This window comes from Zeus faber (assembly GCF_960531495.2).
Source record: "Zeus faber genome assembly, chromosome: 13".
NCBI classification, from domain to species: Eukaryota; Metazoa; Chordata; class Actinopteri; order Zeiformes; family Zeidae; genus Zeus; species Zeus faber.
The window spans coordinates 17,199,072-17,223,629 of record NC_137198.1 but is presented as its reverse complement, the minus strand read 5'-3'; the positions used below and the strand labels follow the sequence as shown (position 1 = coordinate 17,223,629).

General features: G+C 47.0%; 2 protein-coding genes across 2 annotated transcripts; both read right to left on the bottom strand.

The window, feature by feature from the left end:
- Window positions 1-81: 81 nt before the first annotated feature.
- pld4 (phospholipase D family member 4) lies at window positions 82-3,858 on the bottom strand. The gene is made up of 11 exons (XM_080012919.1): window positions 3,812-3,858; window positions 3,508-3,574; window positions 3,247-3,404; window positions 2,853-3,036; window positions 2,630-2,750; window positions 2,407-2,534; window positions 2,140-2,340; window positions 1,532-1,671; window positions 1,259-1,424; window positions 542-638; window positions 82-404 (listed from the first exon to the last, which is right to left on the bottom strand). Exons 2-11 carry the CDS (start codon window positions 3,556-3,558, stop codon window positions 199-201), a joined length of 1,452 nt encoding a protein of 483 aa, XP_079869045.1. The 5' UTR covers window positions 3,559-3,574; window positions 3,812-3,858; the 3' UTR covers window positions 82-198.
- A 1,741-nt stretch (window positions 3,859-5,599) lies between these two features.
- cep170ba (centrosomal protein 170Ba) lies at window positions 5,600-23,270 on the bottom strand. The gene is made up of 18 exons (XM_080012039.1): window positions 23,201-23,270; window positions 22,321-22,458; window positions 20,587-20,676; window positions 19,504-19,582; window positions 18,425-18,483; window positions 17,964-18,126; window positions 14,172-14,300; window positions 12,919-13,413; window positions 11,890-12,836; window positions 10,710-10,848; window positions 8,954-10,615; window positions 7,978-8,221; window positions 7,357-7,489; window positions 6,973-7,122; window positions 6,713-6,801; window positions 6,395-6,488; window positions 6,245-6,296; window positions 5,600-6,079 (listed from the first exon to the last, which is right to left on the bottom strand). The coding sequence occupies exons 2-18, from the start codon at window positions 22,441-22,443 to the stop codon at window positions 5,853-5,855; spliced, it is 4,875 nt and encodes a 1,624-aa protein (XP_079868165.1). The 5' UTR covers window positions 22,444-22,458; window positions 23,201-23,270; the 3' UTR covers window positions 5,600-5,852.
- Between the last annotated feature and the right edge of the window lie 1,288 nt (window positions 23,271-24,558).

The following is a 24,558-nucleotide window of genomic DNA, read 5'->3' as shown; positions in this document are numbered from 1 at the left end:
ATATATTCAGTCCCTCTAAACAATACATTGTAAAATGCATATATACAGTATGATGAATCATAATTAGTATTAGCTGGAAAAAGCAAGGATTTATGCTGATTGTTAAACATATATATTTTTTAATGAATCAGTCCTGGGTGGATGCGGCGAAGGAGACGACCCGTCCTCGTGGGAAGGTTTGGGTGGGGGTGACGTGGTCTATCCCTTGGACAGGGCGCAGTCAGGGTTCCGTCCCAGCTCAGCGAGACGCACGGAGAACCGGGAACGCCAGTCCCTGGCGAACACGGCCCTGAGTTGGTGCCGCAGAGTCCCGGCCCTCCCCTCTGCCGGAGCACCGGGTCCGGAGACCACCAGTCCCACTCCAGCTGTGCTGGAGAAGTAGTCCTCCGCCCAGTTTGACGTCCCTGGGAAACGCACGACCAGTTGGTCTTGAGCTGGTCAATATGCAACAGAAGGAGCCCCCACCCCCCACTCCCACCATTGCAAACGGGAAGAAATCTTGCTCAAAATATCCCGTCATTCTTAAAATAGTCATACGTACCAATATACGCCACTTCATCAGTCACCATGAATTTATTATGGTTTACTCTGGAAAAAGGGATGTGAGTTCTGTTTCCCACATGCAAGATGAACAGTTTCTGGAAGAAGAAGAAAGAAGAAGAAAGAAGAAACAGTCTTTAATCGTCACACGACACTCCACAACACATGCTTGCACACACACACACACACATGCACATGCTTGATGGTGGCCGGTGAAATGGCTCCTCTGCTTTTGACCCATCCTGGCTTGTCCTTCCTCCGGGGGCACAGCCAGGAGCAGTGGGCAGCGTACGTGGACGCGCCCGGGGACCAGGTGATAAGTGTCCATCGCTGGTCAGACGATGATGGGTGCATGTTTTTGGTGGGGGTCCTTACTGACGTGAGGTGGAGGAAACCCCATGTGAACACGGGGAGAACATGCAAACTCCACACAGAAAGGCTCCTGTTTTGGAAGATAACCCGCCGGAGCACGGTGCCAACAGCGCCCCAGGCGGGAATCGAACCCAGGACCTTCTTGCTGTGAGGCAGCAGTGCAATGCACTGCGCCACCGTGCCACAAGAAAAAGAAAAAAGAAAAAAGAAAAAAAAAAAAAAAAAAAAGACAGAATAGGGGGCCAAAAGGGTTAAAAAGCAGGCGCATGTTGGGTGTCCCCTCCAGAGGCAGGAGGTACTGTATCTATCTATCGACGGTTTAAATATTCCCCCTGTTTGGTCTCACCACTTGGATGCTGATGTTCTGGCTCGGGGAATTCATGGAGGCTAGAGACTGGAGGAAGGGCAGCATGGCCGGGTTCGAGTCCTGTCCGCAGCTGATCAGCATCCGGATCCTCACGCGCCGCTCGAACGCCGCCCGCTTGATGGCGTCGTCGATGACGGGCCAGTACCTACAGCATGGAACGACGGGAACGGAAGCCGAACGAGAGTTCAACTTGATTCATGGGAGGAATGAAAAGAAAAAGTAAACATTGAGGGCTTTGCAGGGTGAGTTCACCTCCTCTCATGCTCAAACTGTGTCGTAGGGAAATACTCCATGACAGCGACGTCAATGAAATGTTGAGCCTCTGAGATGGCGGAGAGGATGGCTTCCAGGTCCTGGGTCCGGGAGGAAGGGCAGAAGGAGGGTGGAGACCCCTGAGATTTGAAGAATGGATAAAAATGTGAAGGGTTTCATTAGTTAATAGTTTCTCAGTAAAGAGGCTAATGCATGGATGCCACTAAACCAGGGGTTCTAGAGCTTTTTTGGCCCATGTTTATAAGCTCATGGGAATTTGAGTTTTGCATCAATTATATAGAAATTATTACATATTCTAAACCTATCTAACTACATTTCTTGAGGTTAGAATGATATCACTCAAATATCAATCTTAAAAATGACGTGTGACACTGTGTACATATCAAATGACCCTCCGTGGGGTCACGGCCCCGAGGTTGAGGAGCCCTGCATGAGACCATTTGCTCATCCAAAACCTGTTTCAGGCTCCACAAAAATGTTTGGTCTGTTGATGGAACAATAGGCTGCTTCTGTCCCCTAACAACCAACCTACGCCCCTTCAGAAGAAACTGAGACTAAGTTGGGGAAGTGAAGCTCAAGGGACTCACGGAGAGGTAGATGCTGCTGGACACATTTCCAGACCCCACCACCAGGGGGTGCTGTTTGTTAATGGCTGTGTCATATACTGAGGGCCAGGGTTCTGGCAGGGTGCTGTTGGAGTGGCCCATCACCCAGTAGGACTGGAAGATCTTATGGAGGTCCTCGGCGAGTTCAGTGCAGTTGTAAATGACCACTCCCAATTCCTTCACCTAGAACACAAATGAAAAAGTTACAACAAAACAAACATTTGAATATCAATGAAATGTTGCCGTCACCTCTGAAAGGGACCTCCAGTCCATGTTGGCGCTTCCAATGAATAGGTGTCTCCTGTCCACGATCCAGAATTTGCTGTGGAGGACGCCCTTGGTCAGTCGGCCAAAGTTCACCCTCCTCACGTGAACCCCTGTAGAGCAGACCACCGACAGGGGGAGTGGGGGGGGACCGTTTTCTCAATGAGATTTTGCACGGTGTACGTCACAAATATCATCAGTACCGCACCTCTCTCTTGCAAGACCTTGAGGTCTGTGGAGTTTGTCCTCACGGAGGGAATACTGGCCACCACCCGGACGGACACGTTCCTGGAAGGTAAATCTTTGAACTGCTCCAGAATAGCCCTTCCCTGTCGATGACAGTAGTCAAAGTGACCATAATATTGGTTTAAAACAGCTACACTATTGTCAGCGACGACACCCCTCTTCGATTTATTTCTTCAAACACTCACTGGTAGGTCTGAGGAGGAATTGACGTTGATGTCCTCACCGGTCAATGTCCAGTAAAAAGAGGCCACATCAATTTGTTCCGTTACCATGGCGAGGAGGTCGTTCCAGGCCTTTTCCAGAGGGATTCCAGTGGTGACGTTGGCTTTGTACGCCACATCCCGTGGAATGCTCTCGACAAGGACCATCCTGAGCCACAAACAACACAATACAATGAAATCTATGAGGGTGAAACTATTGATCCATCACCCGCCAACTGCTGTTCTGCGTCCATGTCTACAAATGATAAGACTTTGGACGTCACCAACGGATAGATCGGTTTGTACGCCAGTAGAGAAGCGACAGAGTACAGAAGCGAGAAAAAACGCAATCTACACATACGGCCATATCTATCTTTACCTGCATTGTTCTGGCGAAACATTGCTTGCAGATCCACCGTCCTCAGGAAGTATCTTACTTTCATTGGGTTTTGGTCTCTCCAGCACAGCGATGGCCAGCACCACCCCCAGAAGGATCAAACATGCCACTGCCACAAGTATGGTCCATTGACTGGTGAACTATGGACAATTTAACGCAGAGTCACGTCGTGAATAATACAAATACACAATGCAAATAATTAAGAACTGGAACTCTCATAGCAGATGACGATGCTGTTCTCACCCTTTTCCTTGAAAGATTACCGTCGTTCAGGGGTTTGTACGACGCTGTCATTTTGATTCCAGATGTTCTGATCAAAGGATATGTAGTTTGAAGAATTGCAAATTGCAAACACTAATACATTGGACAAAACATTTCAAGTGCAATATTGACTTTGAATTAGCCGCTAACAGAGGGGATGGTAAAGGTTTTATTTCACAACACAACTAAATATAATCTTTACCATCCCCTCTGTTAGTGACTGAATCAAAGTTAACATTGCACTTTAAATAACATGGGGTGAATAGAGAATAACAGTAAAACTTACAGAAAGTAGTACTACAGCAGCTGCTCTTCCCCTTGTGCCTTTCCCCGATGAATTGAAGTCATATATTTGGTATTGGACGAACCAAAACATAGTTCCTGTTTACACTTTCGTTTCAGCTTTTGAGAAGCATCAGACCCCTAATAAATAAATAAAGACATGGACTGGCAGCAATGATAGATTTAGAAATGGCATTTATTAGAAAATAAAAATTGAATTATCATTGACTAAATTGAACCAATAATAAAACACACATCAACATTTAAAACAGAAACAACTGGACCAAAAAGACAAAAAAAAAAAAAAAAAAAAAAAAGATTCAAGGCAACCAGCCATTGAAACAAAAACGAAAAGAGGACACCATATTCACATTTACAGATTTTACATGTATGTCCTTTGACTCAAAGGGAGTAAAGCTAAAGGGGAGAGAAAGAAACTATCCCAAAAGGAGAATAGCAGCATCACTGCGAGCCGGAGCGACACCAAACCTCAACATTCAACCTTCTTCTGCCTCGGCTCTCGTTTGTAAACCAGCGCTGTAATTTCCCAAACTGCTTGGGAGGACCCTCCAAATTGGAATCATATGCACAAAACCAGTTCACCAAGAGGAAAGCAATTTGTGACATTCAGACCTTTAGACTCAATAGCCCATTAAACTTTAGAATTTTACTGGAAAAATCAGCATCTTCTTTATGGAGAAAAAAAAAAAAAAAGGAGGGTGGAGGCTTTCATGTTGTGTGTGCGGCGTGGGCCAGAGAGGAAACTAGTTACGACATTAGTGCAAATATATACACAGAGAGGTAATTTTTCCTATGCGGATACGTACACATCGAACAAAATACATCACAACTGACGATTGACATTTACGGTGGCAAAACCTCAATGGAGACCCCTGAATTAAACACAGTGCGTCACCCCACAGGACGACACAGAATGTCTCGCGTAGTGTGTGGAACGTCAGTTGAATATCTGGAGGGCCATCAAGGGACGCGCCATTTCACTTGGATCTTTGGCCAAATCTTTGACTAATTGCACTTTCTAGTCTATTGAAACGAATAAACAAAACAATAAATGCGAAAATGTCACAGCGTCTCCAAAATAACGCAGAAATAATTCAGCTCAGAAAAGCCCGAAAAAGCTTTTGAGGTGGTCTACGACCCGTTTCCAGGCCAGATTGCGGTTGCTGTTGCCATGTGACCGAAGCCTTTGTGTGAGAGGTACCGAGAGGCACTAATCTCGGCTTGAGTCTCCTCCGCAGCACATTCCTGAGGGATTTTCACCCCGGCTGGCAGGGAAAAAAGGCAGCAGAGGGGGACGCGCAGTACGCACATGTTTTAAGCGGTGATACGAGGCGAGCGGTCTGGCACTAGTGACGAAACAATCTCCCAGTGTTTGCTTTTTGTTGTTTTAAATACACAAATACATGGGGTTTTTTTTTTCTGTGCTTGAACCAACAATTATAAATACTTCTTACATTCTTAAATACAACACAGGAGGACGCAATGAGGGCGAGTGGTCAGGATTATCAGGGGATTAAAAAAAAAAAAATACAAAGCACGATCCAATTCCCTCCAAAAAACAAAACAAAAACAAAAAGTAATGAATCTTAGACGACATAAAATCTCAGTATTACAGTAGCCCTTGGAAGTGATCGCTACCTTGTGTGCAAATCTCGATTACATTCACGCTCGTTTTAAATCGCGTCTATCATAAAACTACGTAATATCACTGGCAACTGACACAGAATCTATCTATTGTACAAATGATCAAGTATGATTTTGAAGCTTTTTTTGGGGGGGGTGGGGGAATCACGGGAGGTATTATTATGGCACCGCGGGTTATTCCTGCATTTGTAATATGTGCGTGCGTCTCAGGCAGATCCTGTGTTAAATGCAGAGTTCACGGTGGAACTGCCTGGTGCCCCTGCACGAGACTGGAAGTGACGGAGGCCGTGTTTGTCTGCGTACACCACTCTCGCTTCCCCTCCCGGTGGTTTCTGCACCTGGGGCTTTTGGGAGGAAGGGAGCCCAGCGGTGGCAGCGTCTCAAACAAGATAACCCTCCCTGACATCCTCCGGCGCCACGCCCGCTCTCCTCACAACCTCGCTGGGCCGAGGCCCTCCGCCGTGGCGCGAGGCAGAGTGGATCGTCCTCCAGTCCCTGGCAGGAGTCTTGGAGGGCCGCGGCCCGGCCGAGGAGGAGGAGGAGGAGGAGGAGGAAGAGGGCTTGTCGCGTTTGGGCTTTCGACTGGGCTCGATGACTGTGTTAATGACTGGAAACAAAAAAAAAAAAAAAACAAACAAAAAAAAAAAAAAAAAAAAAAAGAACAGTTGTGAAAGTTTGACTTTTTTTTTTCCTACCGCATTTATATTTATTCTACAAAAGTACATCTACACCGTCATTGAATCTCATATTGCGGTCCCTGCTTATGGCTCACCTTCAAGTTGCCTTTGGACTCCCCTGAGTTCTTTCAGGATGGAGGCGACCTCCTGAAACGCAGATGTTAATGGAGTTTAGATAAATGTTTATTAAAAGGGAAAACACGTGAACGCTTTGCACCAGAGCGCGATGCGGCAGCGATTCCAACCTTGTTGAACGTTTTGAGGATGGGGACGTCGTTGTCAGGGTTCATTTTAGCCTCGATTTCTTCCCAAACATCCATCCTGTCCTGGAACAGTGATCTAAAAAAAAAAAAAAAAAAAAAAAAAACCCCCCCCCCCAAAAAAAACCACACCTTAAGAAGTTGGATCTTCACCTCCTCTCACGCTTATATGCATTTTTATCACAAATATGAACGTAAGAGATCAGAGTCTGGCTACAGGGACGACTGGTTATCAGACACGATTAATATCTTCACGCCTTAATGAAAATTCCCGATGAGATGTGTAGAAGGGTAAGGTCATACTTGATTTTCTCAGCGAGTTGGTCCGTGTTCTCCCTGATGGCCATGGAAATCTGAGTCACTGGGTTGAGCAACAGGTTGTCCACAATAACCTAGAATGGGGAAAAATATATGTATATATTAAGTACGTTTCTCACAATATCACTCCATGTATTTATTTATTTTTTTATAATTTATTAATGTGAGTCATCATCGGGAAAGCGGTCAGGTGTAATGTCAAATATGTTAAAGTAGGGTGATTCCGTTGTTGGAGCTCATTGTACCTCTTCTCTGTTCCAGCCCTGGTGCTTGGGGTTTGGTTCCTGGTCTCCACCGCTCGGCTCGGGTTCCTTTGCAGCGGCAGCAGCAACAGGAGCAGAACCGGGAGGGGTTCTCTGAAAATTCAGTCCGGCCTCCGGGATGCGTTGAACCAGCTGCAAAACCATCAACACATCCGTCGTTAGTCCATCTACTATGTCTATTATTGCCTCTAGGAGATCAGGGACGTGTACATGTGTGTTCTACACCATTTTTACGACAGAAACTAGTTCCATGGTTATGCCCTAAAAACCAAGAAAAGCTCAATTTTGGAAGCTTGACCAAAATTGAACCGTGACAGAAACCAATAAATAAAAAAATAAAAATCTAAAATCTTCTCGTATGGCCACCTCTTCCTGAGCGGTCACGGTGGATGCGGGCATGGGCACCTCCACAGCGGCGCCCTGCTGTTCGGCGTCGCCGGCCACATCGTGGATCTCTTGGGCCAAAATAGCCAGGTCCTTGGCCAGGTCCTGACTCAACCTGACGGGGAGGAAACAGGCGGTGATGGCCCGAAAGGGAACAAGTGAAAATCGCTTTTTTTCCCCCACAAGTTGCTGCTAGAAGTCAGTGGATTTCAACAAACAGAGTAGCTTTCTGGAGCAAACTTAGTGAGAATAGAGCCGTCAAGAATAGAGCTACTATTATACATATGGTATAATCATCTGAACACATTATTTAAGCAGACCTAATAAAGTAAAATCATTGGATTCCACATCAGATTCATCTCTGTCTTTTCAATTAGTTAGAAATGATGCAACAAATACAATGTGGATTGGATGGGCTTTCATCTACGCTCAATGACAATAGATAGTTCTGCTACAAGTACTATTATAAGCTTATACTATGATAGTGTCATTAAATGAAAAAGACAAGTTTTTAATCGCAATTACTTGCATGCCAAGTCATCGTCAACTAAAATGTCATGATGGTGACATCTAGCGGTGGAGGTCTGTGTTTGCCCGCCATACCGTGCGATCTCGGCGCTGTGGCTGGACCAGTTCTGGAAGGCGTCTCCGTCGTGGCTCTCCTCCTCCGAGTCTCTCCCGGGAGCTTTGAGCGCCTGGGGGAGCGCCGGCTTGGGCCCCCTGTGAGAAGCTGAGGAAGGTTGGGAGCGTTTGTGCGTGTGTTTGGGAGGACCGCTCTGGTCCTGGGAGTCACACTCGTCCTCCGAGGTGGAGGTGTAGTCGGAGCCTTTCTGTCGTCTCCTGGAGCCTTGCGGCCGCAATTGGTTTAGGGTTTGAGTTTGGAGTTTGAGGGTGTTAGGGAAACAGAGCAGAGAGGGAAGAAAACCAACATGAAGCGTTGCTAAAAAAGGAAAACACCCCAAGGCCTTTCAGATCCAAATCACCAAACAGTCACCAAATGATCCAACGAGATAAAGGGCCCTCCTATATTGATGTGCTCATTTCCACTGCAGAGACTGTAGTTAAAACAATTGATTTTCACATTTGGTGGTATGTACCAATTTCGAAATAAATGCAAAATTAAATGAGCAATCACCTTGTATATTATGTAGCTAAAGATTCCCAAACTGGCAACCAGGGCACAAAGTTGTGGGAGATCAGAGATCAGAACCACGACATTATTGGAAAGAGTTTTAAATGGATTAAGTGAGAACAATGTAAAAGTTGGAGGAACTCATTTCCAGATAAGAACTTGTTAGTTGTAAAGGGCAACAATTATGAAGTTTAAGTCAGTGAAATCACAGAAAAGGTAGACTAAATTTTGACTTCCACAAAAGAGGCCATGAACAATGAATAACCCATCTTAAAATGTTAAATTACAGATTGGCTGAAGATAATGAAACTCAAACCAATTCATCACTGTTGCCAGTACTCCAGGTGAGGCATAACTCCACCACTTTCTGGACAGTAAAGAAATACTTGCAAAGGAATCAATGTTAAAAAATGTGTATATGAGTATGTGTGTGTGGATTTCACTTACTGGCTGTGCTACTGGTGTATTTAGCACTGTTGGAGCGCACTCGTGTGATGGGTGTCTTTGTGAGGGCTCCTTTCTGGGGCGCTGGTTTGGGTCCTGGAACAGACGCCTTGCGGACAGAGTTGCCGCTGGACTCGGTGCTTCTGTTCGAGAACCCGCTGGTCCTGCCCGTCCCCAGGGGGGCGGCGGAGGCCTCCGTGTCGCTGGGCGTGTTAAAGGAGCTGGTCCTCTTGCGAGGCATGGCCAGAATGTCCAGCCTGGAGAGCTTCTTGGGCTCCTGGGGCTGCTTGGCCGCGGCCCCGCTCGCCTCCTGGAACTGTCGGTCAGTCTCGGTGCCCTCGTTGTCCGAGGCGTCGCCCAGGCGAGCCCTGCGCAGCGTGGATGCCCTGGTGGCCCTCGGGGCGGACATGCTGTTGGATCGGCTCAGCGCCTGAGCTACCCTGGAGGTCTTGGAGTCCTCCTTCCGCAGGGGCACGGTGTATTTCTTGGTATGGTGTGAGTGACGGCTGCTAGACTCCTGGTCAGAATAAGTTAGGCTAGAACTCTGGGGGTCGTCGCTCAGATCAGTGGAGCCGCGTTTGCCGGCGCTACGTCTCAGTCCGACCGGCTCTCTGCGCGTCTCGGCCTTACCGCTGCCCTCCAGTGGTCCCTTGGTGTGATGCCTCTCGGACAGGCGCTCAGAGGCCGAGGACGACTGCCGATTAGAGTCTTGGCTCGTTATACTGGCTGAGGACCTCTCCCTGCGGAGGCCACTACTGGGGGGATTTTTATCAGATAGTGTGTCTGGTCTGGTCTTAGCGCTGTGCTGACTCACAGTGCTGGAGGTGTCCACATCAGAATCCCCAGACAGACTGTCCATGACGGGAGAAGGAGAAGGGGCTGGCTGGCCCGCTTGGAGCTTGGCCTCCAGGGCGGCAAGAACATTTTCCGTCTCTTTGAGGAAAGAGTGAGTGTCCAGGTTGCACGCTCCATGAAGCTCTTCAGGCTCAGGTTCTGTGTGAGCAGGTTGGCTGGAAATGTTGGGCAGTCTGGCGTTGCTGGAACGCTCCTTGGTGAAACTCTCCTGCCTGAGCAGGGAGCTGACAGGACTGTGTTTGGACTCTGGGCTCTCTCTCCCCTGTCCCAGGATGGGAGCGGAGCTGTGGGGTTTGAGCTTCCCAGAATCCTGGGTGCCTCTTTGTCTTGTGAGAGTGGCCGTGGAGAAGGTTTTAGGTGACTGTTTCCTCTCTGTCTTTGGGGTGGCTGGTTTTGAGCTTTCTGGCTTGGAGACTGTCTCTTCTGAGCCTATGTAGAAGGACGTCGACTTGGCTGGGAGTCTTGGCACGTCCTCTTTGTTGCTCCGTTCCGTTTTAACGGACGCGGGACTCCGCCTCCGCTCCACAATGGAACCACTATCCGACTTGCTAGCGTCACTCAGGCTGTCGGGCTCAACGTCGTCCTGAACCATCAACCTAGAGTGGGAACCCTGATGTCCAAGCTGGTCTCCACTCACTGAGCTGGCCTCCGCTACTTCAAAAGTGGATTGCAAGTCGTAGTGAACATGAATGCTGGGAGTTGGAATGTCACTCTTTTCCCCCAGCGGCACCTTGGGCAGCATGCGGCGAGTTCTGGAACCTTCGGGATCGTTGCAGTCATAGCTTCGGCCGAGCTCACCGTCACGGGCGACTGTGGGCGAATTGAAACGATTATATCATTCATATTCATCAGGGTGTCTCACGATCAATTCAAATGGTCTGTAGTGTCTTGTCAGGTGGCTCACCTCCTCCTGGCAGCTCCATCTGGGTGGTGATGTTGAGGAGGCGAGACAAAGAGCTGGAATCTGAGTAGCTGTCGGCCAAGCTGGCCCAGCAAGACATCCATTTCGGCTCTCCCTGCGACACCTGACCCCTCCGATGGCCCTGGGGAAGATCGCAAATCAGCCAACTCATTAGAAGGCGTTTCTTGGAAGAAATTATTTTAAATATTATTTTGGTTAGTGGTGATCAAAGTGATTTGCTTCTTTCGTGGTTAAGGGGTTTTAAATATGGAAAATAAATGCAACATTGGTCAAACAGAACAAATGAATCCGTGGCGTTGATTCAATATTTAGTCTACATTGCTGCTCACAACTGCCGTAAAAAAAACAAGATCCAATTTGTGTTCATTCTACTAAGGGTTAAAGAGACGAATCAAGACAGTGAAGACCCTACAGCCAGTGGGGAATATAGACCAAACCACAGACCAAGAAAGATAACCCCCCCCACCCTCTCAAAAATAAAATACACAACAAAAGAAAAAAAGAAGAGAGGAAACACCACAAAGTCAATCACGACGACAACGCACATTAGAGGAATTATAGTTATCAGGGCTTTCTGACACAGCAGATTACTGTCCGTGTGTATCTGTGTGAGTCTTAACGTTAAGTGATTGTTTATGTTAAGTGATTTATTTTTTTCCAGCAACTCACTTATCCCACACTAATCAGGAGAGTTTACCTTAACCAGACCCTCTCCCTGTTCTGGAGCTGGCCTCAGCTCTCCACAGCTACTCTGTCTATGTTGCTCCTTGCCCTGATTATTAACAGGTCTATATGCTGCTGACGTTTCTGGTTCATTTTGGTCGTTTTGCTCTGGGCTCTCTATAACACCAAAAACCTGTCAGGAACAAATCAACGGTGACGATATGAGATCAGGAATTCACAGCCTTAACCGATCTTAACGTTTTGTAGAGCGTCTGACAACTTAGGTAGGTTCTCGTAGGTTAAGGAACACATACCACAGTCAAAATCTATAAAGGTTCCATATCACTTTAATGCTGTCAATGACCACAATGACCATTTTCAACAAGTATTTTGCACTAGTATTTTTTTTTAATTAAAGCCTAGAAAACATACATGCAAGCCAGAGCTAGATTTTTATATTAAATAATAGCCAGGATAACATGGAGGGGCAGACACTTGCCTGATCGATCTTGTTCCGTGCTTCTTCTACCTCTTTATCTAGGGCATCGGCTTCGATGGTGTACGTTCCAGCATCACTAAGACTGTCCTCCTCTTCATTCCTGGGGCCACCATGTTGGCCTTTTGCGTCTGTAGCTCCCTGAAGGCTCATGGGCATCAGGGGAGCCTTGAGGGGAACAGACTGTTGGATAGGAGAGGAGGTCTTAGCCAGGTAGGTCGAGGTAGGTGAAGGGGTGCTGCCAGGACTCTGGGCAATACGTGAGGCTTCCCCAGTCCCTTGTGGGCTGGCCGCAGGGGAAGTAGACAAGTTCTTCTCCTTGCTACCATGAGTGGCCTCCTTGGCTTGTTTTAGGAATTCGGCTGTGAATTCCTGGGCGAGTTTGGACCTCCGGCCCACGCTGGCGAAGGGCCGCACAGAGGGTGAGGAGCGAGAGGAGAAGCTGGTGCTGATGCGGTCCTCCGTCTTCTCCCTTCGGAGAGAGCCGGCTCTCACGGGTCCTGCAGAACTTGAGGTCTTCAGGGGGATGGTGTATTTCTGGGAGACGGGGGTGCTGGGTGGCTGAAAGGGGATGTGTCTCTCCCCATCTGGGCCTGATGCTTTCCTTATTTTGTTTGGCTGGGACGTACGGGCCGAGCTCTCCGGCGGAGAATTGGTGAAGGACTGGGAGTGCGGTTTTCTTGGGTTGTCTAAGAATTCAACAACAAACGTCTGGTGAGGGTCACTCTTGCCAACACTCGATGGGGACTGTGACTCCGGAGGGGAATGAAGTGGGTGCTTGCTGGAGTCGGGGGGGGTGAAGCATTTAGGGGAGGGGTTCAGTGGAGGGGAGTCCTTCTGTGGCGGCTCAAACACCTTGGATCCCATTGAGGATTGTGACTGAATAAAATCGTTCACAACGTCTGAACGATTCTCTGAGTCGCTGTGGGTGCCGTCTTCATGGTGGTGTCCTAAGAACGGAAGGACAAAAAGTAAACTTTGAGCACACCTCGACTAACATAAAGAAAGGCCAACATGGTGTTAGACGCTCACCTTTGGTGGACTTTTGAACAGATTGGTCACTTTTAGTGCTGTATACATCTTCGGTCTGTGACCTCCTCCTCATCATGCTGATGTTGCTCTGAACCAGCCAATCGGCTACTTTGTTCTCTGCCGACATCACCTCTGAGGGTGTGGCCACCGGCTCTTTGGACGGGAGCTTGTGCTGCTGGCGGAAGGAGAACTTTGTTATGTGGTCCTTAATTTTCATCTTGCCGGGGGTGCAGTCATCAAATTCTATGGTGAAGGAGGCATGACTTTGGACTACGGGGGGCGTGGGGGTGGAAAGAACACACAGGGAGGGGTCAGGAGTATCCTTTGTGGGGACTTCGTGGGCTTCAACCTCGGGTGTCTTGACGGGCCGCTGCTGAAACTCCTTTGTGGGGATCTCAAAGTAGCTGGGCTCTCGGCGGTAGGAGTAGATCAGCTTGCCTGCGCTTTCAGACAGGGAGCCATTGCGCCTGTGTCTGGAGATGTCTTTAGCAGGATCTACTGTATTTACCAGATAGAGGACAAATTAATACACATTCCACAAAGCATGCATTAGTGATTGCCCATGTTTGGGGGTAAGGGGTGGTGGCAAAGAGATAGTCATTTATGTATTTATTACAATTAATAAAAAAAAAAATTAAAAAAAAACGTGCCCAGATGAGGAAGAGCTTTCTATCTCATGGATCCAAGTCTACATACACCCCTAATAAAACCTCTCAAACAGGGCGCTTTTGAATGTTGACGGTGGGAGATGACTTTAGCAGTTACATAAGGAAACAAATCTGCCAGCCAGGCTCTAGCTGTCATTGGATATGGACAAATATCACTTCAGGAGCTCAGAGTCCTGCAGAGGGCGGTGGAGTGATGATAATCTACTCCCGTCTGGGCAACATCACGCCAGCAATCACCCACTATCCCAGGCAGCTTAGAGGGTAATAATCCATCACGAAGCAGGCGGGCACTGGCCATTGGCTTGGTATGGTCTGGCTCGCATTCTACTACTGGCAGCTAGGGCTTCTCACCATCCATCTCACAATGACCCGCACAGGGCATCAAATAGCCCAGCCACAGCAAGGCCCGCCGTGATACATTACAGTCAAATGCAGGAATGCCTGACCATCATCATCATCATCATCTCCATTTACAACTGAAGTTCAGCCAACAGAGGAGCAGAGAGATTTTTTTTTTCTAATTCTTTATATTTACTGTATAATAGATAGTGGGGAAAATGAAAGTAAATAAATGTATTGTCTGACCTGTAGACTCCTGGTCTGGCTGTTTTCCACCACTGGTCTGTTGTTTGTTATCTGGGTCCTCATCCTCCCCCCACCAGGATGGCTGGCCGTACAGCGGGGTGGGCTTTGACACTGGACTATCAGTGACAGCTTACACACACACACACACACACACACACACACACACACACACACACACACACACACACACACACACACACACACACACACACACACACACACACACACACACACACACACACACACACACACACACACACACACAGTAATGGCTCAGGTTCAAGGAGGAATAATACAAAAAAAACAGATCATTTGGGGTTCACTGGTTTCACTGACAGGCTGACATGAGCTACCAAATCATAATCCCCACAGCATGAATCGGGACAAAACTGTCCTAATCTTTAAAAGCACCCACACAGACATGGCTGCGGTTAAACAACCCTGAACAATTGAAGCGACACCTGAAAGCGGTACCATTATCAGTGCAGAATGCTGTACATCAGTGCTGAGTCCAAAACATTTGACTACTACTGTTGGAGTAGGGAACTCCATTAATGGCATCTCTGACCTAAATTCTCGATCTCAGCATTTATCCCCTAGACATAAGCAACACAGGGAATGAGGAACGGTTCCCACTCATACTCTAGCTGAGGCGGTGCTAGGCTAGGGTGGTTCAGAGAGCCCAGAGAGCCATGGCTCTAATCAGATAATCTGCATGCCTGTTGTCTGCCGGATAGCTAGGCTAAACATGCTCTCTGGAGCCTAATGCAGTGGCCAAACAATCCCAGGCAGCCACAGCACTCCAACGCTGTTGCCTGGGACACATACAAGAAGACATCAACAGTGACAGAAGAAGCAGAGTGCCACGTTGCCAATTCCGTTCCCCTTACTCAGGCTTTCCTTTCACTTGGGAAAACACAGGCGTGCCTGAAATGGCCGAGGCTTAAGCTGGTCTAAAGTCAAGGATGCAATATAAGCGATCCTAGCACTCCCTAAATGTTTGAATGGACATGGAAGTCTTTAGAGCAGGGCTCTGGCATTGAGGTATTTCAAGAAGGCTAATGACAAGCTCAGTGGATGCTCATTGAGCTCTCTGTTTCACATCCAGGCAGGAAATATTGACGTTCCCTCGGCTGTGTCGAGGCAAACTCGGACCGCCTGAGTCACAGGCGGAACAAGGACTCGTGGACAGATGGAGGAGAGGAAACACTCCACACCCTGTGCAGCTGCAGAGGAAAACCCACACGTGACATATAAATAGTAAGCCTGCAATGTCACCAAACTGCTTCATGCTACTAGCAAAACCATGTCATACCATAGTCTGATGCATAAACCCATCTTTTCAAAATAAATCAAAATTGCAGTCAAACACAAACAAGACTTGAACGATACAGGGTGCACCAAGGCTCCCTGACAAACAAATGAGGAGTGAAACAACTGATTTTAGTCAGAGGCTGACTTGTTTAATCTGGTTTGGTCACATTTTGTTTCAACAAAACTACCTCTAAACAAGATTTATGTAAACTAGGCTTTGGGTGATCGCGCAAAATTCCAATTGCCAATCACTGGGGGGGCGGCGATCAGTGATACACAATTTTATCGGGGCGCGCGTTTGTGCGTGGTGGGGTTCGCAACGGGGCGATGTGCATCCCGACAGTGTACGCACAGGGTTTTCTGGAACAGTACGGGTGAGGACTTGGACAGTTCCTTAACTCAGTTGTGTTTAAATTTTTTGTTTCATACATGTAGGGGGGGAAAATAAATAAATAAATAAATAGATGTAAAATAAAAACACAGGCACAGGAACCGGCACCCACCGCTGTCTGGAGCAGAAAAAAAACAAAAAACCTCTGCTCTAATTCTCTGAGTTCGATTTACGTTTTTTAATTTTCCGGACAAGTAAGAAGCAAAGGAAACAAAATAAATCAAAATCTTTCTCTATGAGATTATATTATATATTGCTAAATCATAATCACAAGATCTGCATATAGAGTGGCATACACGTGCACGGAGGGTCGGCTGTGATGTGCACACAGTGGAGTGCAGATCACAGGGGTCCCGACTGGGCGTCTCCTCCCAGTGATCTGCGCTCCACTGTGCTCTGCTCTGTTGATCAGAGCGGCAAAATGCCTAGAACCGGAGCTGGGGGTCCATGTGCCTTTTCCCTTTTTTTTTTTTTTTTTTGATCACCTGTCACTTCCCTCAAAGTTTCTGTACGGGACTGGAGAGGGGAAGCTAGATCCGGAGTAGTTTCTCAACAGCACTGAGCGAAGAGAGCGAGACCCTCCTTTAGTAAACTGCACGTACACTGCTTCAATTCCAATATTTTTCTTGGTGGATATATAAAAAAAAAATATATATATATATACATATATATATATATATATATATATTTTTTTTTTTTTTTAATTTTAAACATCTATCATCAATTTCAATTGCCAATAGACGATTTAACTGGAAATCAGCCCAAGCCAAACGCAAACAGAAACTGTGGTTCTGAGGAAAGCGCAGAAGAGGAACGCCTTGATAACAAACAACCCCATAATTAAAAGCCACACCTCAAAGTGTGACATACTATGTGGTGCACAAAGCCTTATTTTATTATTTTTTTTACCGTAGTTGTTGTTTTTTTTTTTTTTACTGTAGATGCAACATGCAGTACAGAATTCAATTCTATTTGTGGTGGTAGCTGACCTGGGGGTGGGGGGGTGCAAGAGAGTGACTGCGAGAGTGTCTCTTCTACTTCATAAAGGAAACAGATAGACCTTGAATTAATTACAGGGATATAAGGGGTCAAGGTTACAGTCCCAAAGCTGCTCCCGCGCTGCACTTAAGCGCACCCCCTCTGAATAAAGGGCTTGGATGATAAGGAAACTCCCAGCACGAGAAGGAAAGGGGTGAGGGGTTTTAGATCGCACCCTAACGAGATCAACAGGTTTAGCTTGCAGCTGCTCGGGGACACAACCAGAATTCACCCGAAGTTCATCTTTGACAGAAGTCTCCTTCAGCAATGCGGCGGCAGATCTATCCAGGCCTTTTAAGGTCTACCGAGAGTAGGAGGAAAAGAGAGATCCTATTTTTAGCCCCGGCTCGCAGTCTTCCCACTGAGTTCGCAGGGATTACGGAGAAGGAAGTATGCACGCCACGCAAAACAGCCCCGGCGTGTTTCGTCAGTCTGAATGAACCACGTTCACGGAGGGGCTTCGCTAATCCTTCTCGTAGTTTCATCGTGGCTCAAGAAAAAAAAAAAAAAAAACGAACAAAAAAAAAAAAAAAAGTCTTCCTCCAGTTCGGAGGGTGGCAATTAGGGTAAGGAGACACGCACGCACACAAGCCCAAGCTACGCTGTCAGAAGCGCCAACTTGGCAGTGAAAACAAGCGCGCCTTTATAATTCGTTTTAAAGCACGTGTTTAAGAATCATCGCCACCAGGTTGACCGGCGGCCACACACCTCCCGTTGTACGCAGCTAGGCACGGCCATCGGAAATAACAACGCGTTTGTCCTCAGATCCTTACCCCGTAAGCTCATCTGGCAACTCATTCTGCCAACACTGGCATGCGCCGTGTCCGTTATCTTCCCCAGTCTATAGGATTGAAGCTACAGCTCCCGGCTCACATGTTAGCTCGAGCTCCCAGGAGGGAAGCTCCTAAATTTAGATGAAAAAGTTCACCTTCACGAGGGATCTACCCCCATGCTCAAGCCCTGTAAGGGGAACCATGGTTATTCAGATATACTCCAGTAAAGAACAGAACCCGTTCAGCTTTATCATTCGGAGCACCGGTGATGTTTACCCGTGGCAGAGTACGCCTTGCGTTCCACTCGGTGCTGCTGCTGTTTGGTGTTGGAGGAGTCAGCGTCCCTGCTCTTCTCTACATTTTGCAGATGCAGTTTGTCCTTCCTCTTGGCCTCCAGGGCCTTCATGCCGAGCTGCAACTGGCTGGTGTACCTCTCATGCTGAAGACACAAAATAATCAGGAACCGGAACGTGAGAAACCAATGACCTGAGGTCTGTAAGGATGGTGGAATATCCACTACAGGACTTATTTTTCATTTCCTTTTTCCTAATTACTGAAAAAAAAGGCACTATTTTGTAGTAGTTCAGCTAGCATGACTTTCAGAAAAAGCAAAAAAGTAATGGATGCAAGTCCACAATTAGCTTCAAATTTGGTTTACAAGGCATCTTGAAGCATATACCATAAACAACTAGCAAGAGTCACTTGTAGCAGCTGAATGAGCCGTCAGTCGTACTTACTTTCAGGGCTTCCTCTGGGACTTTGTGTTGACTCCTCTCCAGGATGTACACATGAGGATGTGGGAGAAGAGTCAAGGCACAAAAACATACGAGAAGCATTTTTTTTTTTGTTTGCCTGTGACATGCTACACGGGGGCTGACAAGCTGTCGCAAATGTGAAGAATACTCTTATGATGGTTGAGTTTCACATTATTAAAAAAATAAATAATATATATAATAATAATAATAATAAATAAATAAATAAATATATATTTATATATATAAATAATTTTGGCCATTTTTTTTGTAGAGAGTAGTGGAGAGAGACAGGAAATGGAGGGGAAGAGAGAGGGAGAGACACGCAGCAAATGACTGCAGGCTGGATTCGAACCCGGGTCACTGCAGGCGTTTTGCCTATATAGTACACTTATCTGGTTGGGCCACCTACTTTCTGGCACACTGCTTTACTCCCAAAACTATCTTGGAGGGGATTTGATGTCCCTTTCCTCCCCCTCAGAGCTTGGGACTGAGAGAGGAAACACGTGAAAGACCCAAGTGCTCCTATGTAAACCGCTTTCTGAGACGTGATATCCTGCTGCACGGTATGTTGTGGGTTCTGCTGCTGAATGCTCCCCAAAGTCGGCATATTCAAGCAGCTTTTCTCCTTGCTATCGAAACTGATTTCCATCATTCAAGGCTTTTCAACTCTGGGGTCAAAGGCGCAGGACTATTTAATACTTTTTTTTCTGTCCTTTGGGTCCCCTTTCTTTTGAGCATAATCCTTAAACCCCAGCCTCAAAAGCAGAGGGACGTAGCATGTTGATGGTGTGTCAAGAAAACATCTCAGGGGAAAACTAAAAAAATATATAACAATAAAATAAAGTAAAGAAAAAAAAAATCAATAAAATCAATAAACAAATAAATAAATAAAATATTTAATTAAAATCACCATAATTATAAATAAATAATAATAAAGAGGGGTCTAGACTCGAATGGCTTCCGGGCAGGACCGGCGCATTTAGAATTAGGGTTAGAGTTTTTGGCACTTCTCCAAATGTCACCAGAACGCTGATCATTGATCAGATTATTGTGGAGGATATCGTAGCCGAAGCGAATTACGTCTGAGAGCTTGAGGGTTATGTACGTCTGGTCCAGGATCCGAAGGTCATTAACGAATGTCTGTGGACAAGAGAGAGAAGGAAATTAAATTGAAACCGTGCTGAGGTGTATTTAGTTCAAGGGTCTACAAGTGCAGGGCCTTTTAGTGGTGTAAAGGTATTTATGGTGTAGCCTGCACCATGTCTGTCTCACACACACACGCACACGCGCACGCACACGCGCACGCACACGCACACACACACGCACACACACACACGCACACACACACGCACACACACACACACACAAGGTGAGGCGCTTTGCATTTGGCCCGCTTCCCACCGAGAGTTAAGCCCACGTGCACGTTAAAGACTTCGATGAGATTATGCTGTTATGCAACCTCGTCTAGGCCGGGTGGGAATGCGACACCCGCAGGTGGATTTGGAATTGTGTATAACCAAAACTACACCTCGTGTACCAATAACAATTTAGTTTGGCCAGAAGACATTTGAAACCAGTGACAGCTCCAATCAGGGCTGAATAGTCCATCTTCAATGCCGGACATCTGAAAGAGCGGCTCCGTGGCCAGGGCGTGTTGTAAAGCACGTAGTTCATTCGGTTTGCAGATTAATGGGGGGAAAGAAACAAGCAGCCATTCTGCGTTTGAGAGACAGATCCTGGTTTTATTCTGCTCTGATTAGTTTGGCTGCTGTGAGCCGGGGCCAAAAGAAACACTCTGGGAGAACAATGACCAGCCCCCCCCCCCGCTCAGTGTCACAATTTACTGGGAGAACAGTGCAATGAAATGAAATAGCAACAGTAGGTGAAAGAAAGGGGTAAGAATTGGAAGGTCAAAAAATAAATTCATTAACTAAAAAAGGGGGAGTTCGGCCTTGCAAGGAAATCCACTCTCCCCGATGCCGCTCGACTGCGTGTCTCTGGCAGGAGAGAGAGAGAGAGAGGGTCTTTTGTGTGTGTGGGCCTTGGGTTTCGGAGCGGAGGCTCCAGGGAGCACTGCGGCTGAATACCTGGCTCCTCTACACGTCCAGTTCGTCTGACAGGGGAGACGAGGTGGACTCACTCACCCCATTCAAGCTGCCCAGGTCCTTCACCATGTGCTCGTCCATGTTTGGGTCATAGTTTATCACAGCATGCTGCTTATCCACGCTGCGTGACTGCAAGGCAAAAACACACAGAGTCATTATCGCCGCGAGACTCTGACCTTGGTTTAACAAAACCTCACGCGCCAAGCGAAAAAGAAGGAGCCGGGCCGAGACAGCGGCGATTATGCTAAACGCGGTAGAACTTGTTTGTCAATGTGAATCACGGTGGTCGTTCATTACAGAACGGGGGACCGAGTCCTCGTTGTGCCCTGCCAGCCCGGCGGCAACGCGCTCACTTGTGAATACGTGAACACGTCAATTATGGTTCATTTCTAACAGAGGGAGCGATTCAGGGTCTCTGCTCATTACCCACTTCTGGCTCCCATCTGACAAGTTCAAAGACATTGCAGTTGAAGGCCAAAACCAAAAATCGATCTTGTCCTCGGATGGCCCGTTTGTAGACCGCCGCATTGTGCGCTTTCTCCCATTAGTGGGTTTTAAAGTGGCGTTCCTAAAACGACTGTTCGCTCGAGTTAATCACTTGATTCGATTGATATCGGCAGCGCAGTGGAAGCAAAACGCCCGCATTCCTCTCTTCGAGACCCTCCGCTGTTTGTCCTGCAACAGTACACTACTCTTCACCCCAACGCTTGCTGCGGTGCCTCTTTTCAGAGACCATGTAAGCGCAGGCGCCAGTTACATGGGAGCTGCATGGTCTGCATGCAAATAACAAACTGCAGAAGCACGTTTTAATCACAAACCCAGATGTAAAAAGGAACAAGAAAAGATTCTCCTCCAAGCCAGGCCTGATGCTATTTCTGTGGATACCACTCTGGTGAACACCCCCTTCTCCGCATATTTAAGTGCAATTTAACTGTCAAGTTTCAGAAAATTGCAGAACTGCTCTAAAAATGTGTTAAATATAAGAAGTTTAAATAAAAAAAATAAAAAATAAAAGCATTGAGTTAGATGGTCCATAGTGTAACAAAGCACCTGAGCCACTAAACACCAGATTTGATTCAGTACAAAGTGGGAAACACTCAGGTTTGCATTATACTTATGTTTGTTTTCCTTTCCCCCGCCGATCATGGATCTGTCAAATTCCCCATTTGGATGGGACTTGCTTTTTAAATTCTGCAAACCTCTGTGGTGGGCAGGGCATTTGGGAGCATACCGCATTGACTAAAGGCAGAATAAATAACCACTTCTGCGGCCTACTCTTATTTTTCCCCCCACCGCTAAATCTAAATCCAGAGAGGAAAACTAGAGAGGATAAACACAGACAACAGACGGCGGGAGGAGTTCCATGCATGTACAGCGGCACCAAAAGAAGGGGAAGAAGAAAAAAAAAAAAAAAAAAAGAACACACAATGGGAATGGATCAGTCACATGTAATGTCATTGGTTGAAAGCCTGCCAGGTACAGTACAACGCTTTGAGAAGGCACTGTCACCGGGCTACACGCTTAAGAGAAACAGACACCCACACACCGGTCTGGAAGACCGGCACGCCTCTCAACACATTTATACGACCGGCTGTGTGCCGGGAGTCGGCCGGCAAACTGTGTCCACACACCCTTTCACAGGACCAGGCGAAGTCACTCGTCAGTAGTCAGGATGTACTGCCGCTGTTTGCCATGTAAACAGAAATGGCTGCACGGTGTCCACACACACACACACACACACACACACACACACACACACACACACACACACACCTGCAGCATGAGCTCGCAGTCCTCCCGGCCCACGAAGATCATCTCCCGTGGCAACCGGTGTCTCGTGCCAGAGCTGCTCACCAGGAACCATGATGTGACACTCATCTTGGAGCCGCGCCTCATCAACTTCTTAGCATCCTGGAAAACACAAGACGGAGGGTTTTTCTATGGCAGTACTAAGAGTATGGTGGATACATGACAGATAGATAGATAGATAGATAGATAGATACTATATTCACCCCAAAATTATTGCAGAGAGTTTTTGTTCATTGAGGATTACAGTAACATAAATACTAATACTTACAATGCTATAACAAAAATGGCTGACTCTGGAGATGACCACAACAGTGCCTCGACCAGTCTAGTCTGCACTGTTGGGTGCGGTGTGTTTAATCAACCTAGACAGGACAGGTTTCCATAATTATCATTATTACAGCGAGATAAGTATTCTCTCACACACCACACCACACCCATGTCCCATTTTCCTGGCTTTGGGGAGCCAAGTTAACTTAACGAACACCTTTACCGACAACATTCAGAGGAGCCGTTGAAGGGGCATCGGGAACTTTGAGCACTCACGCTGTTACTTCCTGTAAGGTTAAACAGGGAGCGAACTCAGGTATACACTCGTTCATTCGCACGGCACAACCCGTCGCCTGTCGGCTTGGGTTCAACTCATAACACATTCGTCGCCCGGCAGTTGACAACATTCACATTCCACCCGGTTTAAAAAAACCCAAAACAAAACAAAAAAACAAACAAACACCTTTTGTTAGTTCAGTGTCCGTCCCGCTGATTTGGAAACGCTGCCGACATTGTTGCCCCAAACATGACACGATTCAGACAAAGCTGCTCCCACCACCACCACCACCAGACTTACCTTTAACGCAAGCTCCGCTTTCCTCTGAAGTGAAGCCAGGGTTTGACGGACTCGGGGGGGAAAAAATAAAATAAAATGAATTCAACGCTCTATAAACCGTGCGGTCGGGACAGGTAAAGCCCCGATCACGCCCTCTCCCCCCCCCCGAAGGAACGATGAGGAACGGGGGCGGGGTGGGGGGGGCAAGCCGACACAATAATCTCCGAGGTCGCCTCAACACCTCCTCCGCCGGGCAAAGTGACGCAGCTTGACGAGCTCCCGTCAAATGAAAGTGGGTGTACGCTCGATTTGATGCACGGCGCGTCCCCTGTTGCGCCTGGCCCCCACCGGTCTGCTTATGGGGTTTCGGAAGCACCGCCCGAGCGGTTTCGATTTTATTTTGCGGCAGATATTTCGCAATAAATCGGCGTGCGCAGCTATGATTGTCCTGATCGCAAAAAAAAAAAACAATCGACATCGATAATATTAGTTCTTACTCCTTAAAAAGTAGTTGTATATCTGCGCGCTGCTATGTTGTGTGACAACTAAAGCGCTCAGCCGGTTTACCTGAAACCGCTATTACGCATGCTACCCGCTAGATGGCGCTCTGCGTCCGGGAGTTATTTCCATCAACTTCCGTACGGCGCCGGTTTCCAGGGTTGCGCACAAGTAATATGTGCGGAAATCAAACAAGATGGTTTTTTTTTTTTCTTTTCCATTGCCTACCTTTTGGCGGATTGTCAATTAGTTAGCTGATACAGAGTTCTGTTGCTTGTGTTGTTTATCTCTAGGTTTATTGTATATTGCCATGCTTAAATATTGTTCTCCGTCTGCCTGTGTGGTGTTTTCAAGGGAGGTGCAAGGGGAGGAGTTTCAATTGGCCTCTGACCCCTGTCGCAGAACCCTCTTTTCTAACCTCAGACCTTCTTTTGTGGAAGTTATCCCGATGCTCCCATCCCATCCCATTCCCATGCCTCCTGGGAAAGCTGGAATTGTTTTATAGTGTCGTTTTCCCGGCCAGGGCTGTGAAAGTCATGGAATGTGATCAAATTGACACAAATGTACTCGAAAACAAGAATTGTCAGAGGGAAGTATTTATTTATTTTTTTAATTATACAGTATTTGTGCAACAATGCAAATTTTAGAATGAATATTTATATCCTGTAATAATACCATATTTATAGACTTATATACATGTATACCCTCTGTCAGGTGGCAGGGTGTTTGTCAGAAAAATGCCACAACTTTCTAAAGTCAGAAATTTGAATTTGTTTCGCTTTAAAAGGTGAAACAAAACCGACGGTCAGGGAGGACAGAGTGTAATCAACAGAAAAACGTTTAAATAAAGTAAAAAAGAAAAGAATAACCTGTGTGAAGGG

Coding starts and splice junctions, on each gene's coding strand:
- pld4 (XM_080012919.1), bottom strand. CDS start 3,558: ATGACAGCGTCGTACAAACCCCTGAACGACGGTAATCTTTCAAGGAAA. Junction 2,751..2,852: donor ATTCCTCCTCAGACCTACCA/GTGAGTGTTTGA, acceptor TGTCATCGACAG/GGAAGGGCTATTCTGGAGCA. Junction 2,341..2,406: donor ACTGGAGGTCCCTTTCAGAG/GTGACGGCAACA, acceptor TTTGTGTTCTAG/GTGAAGGAATTGGGAGTGGT.
- cep170ba (XM_080012039.1), bottom strand. CDS start 22,443: ATGAGGCGCGGCTCCAAGATGAGTGTCACATCATGGTTCCTGGTGAGC. Junction 12,837..12,918: donor TGTTCAAAAGTCCACCAAAG/GTGAGCGTCTAA, acceptor TTCCGTTCTTAG/GACACCACCATGAAGACGGC. Junction 8,222..8,953: donor ATACACCAGTAGCACAGCCA/GTAAGTGAAATC, acceptor TGCGGCCGCAAG/GCTCCAGGAGACGACAGAAA.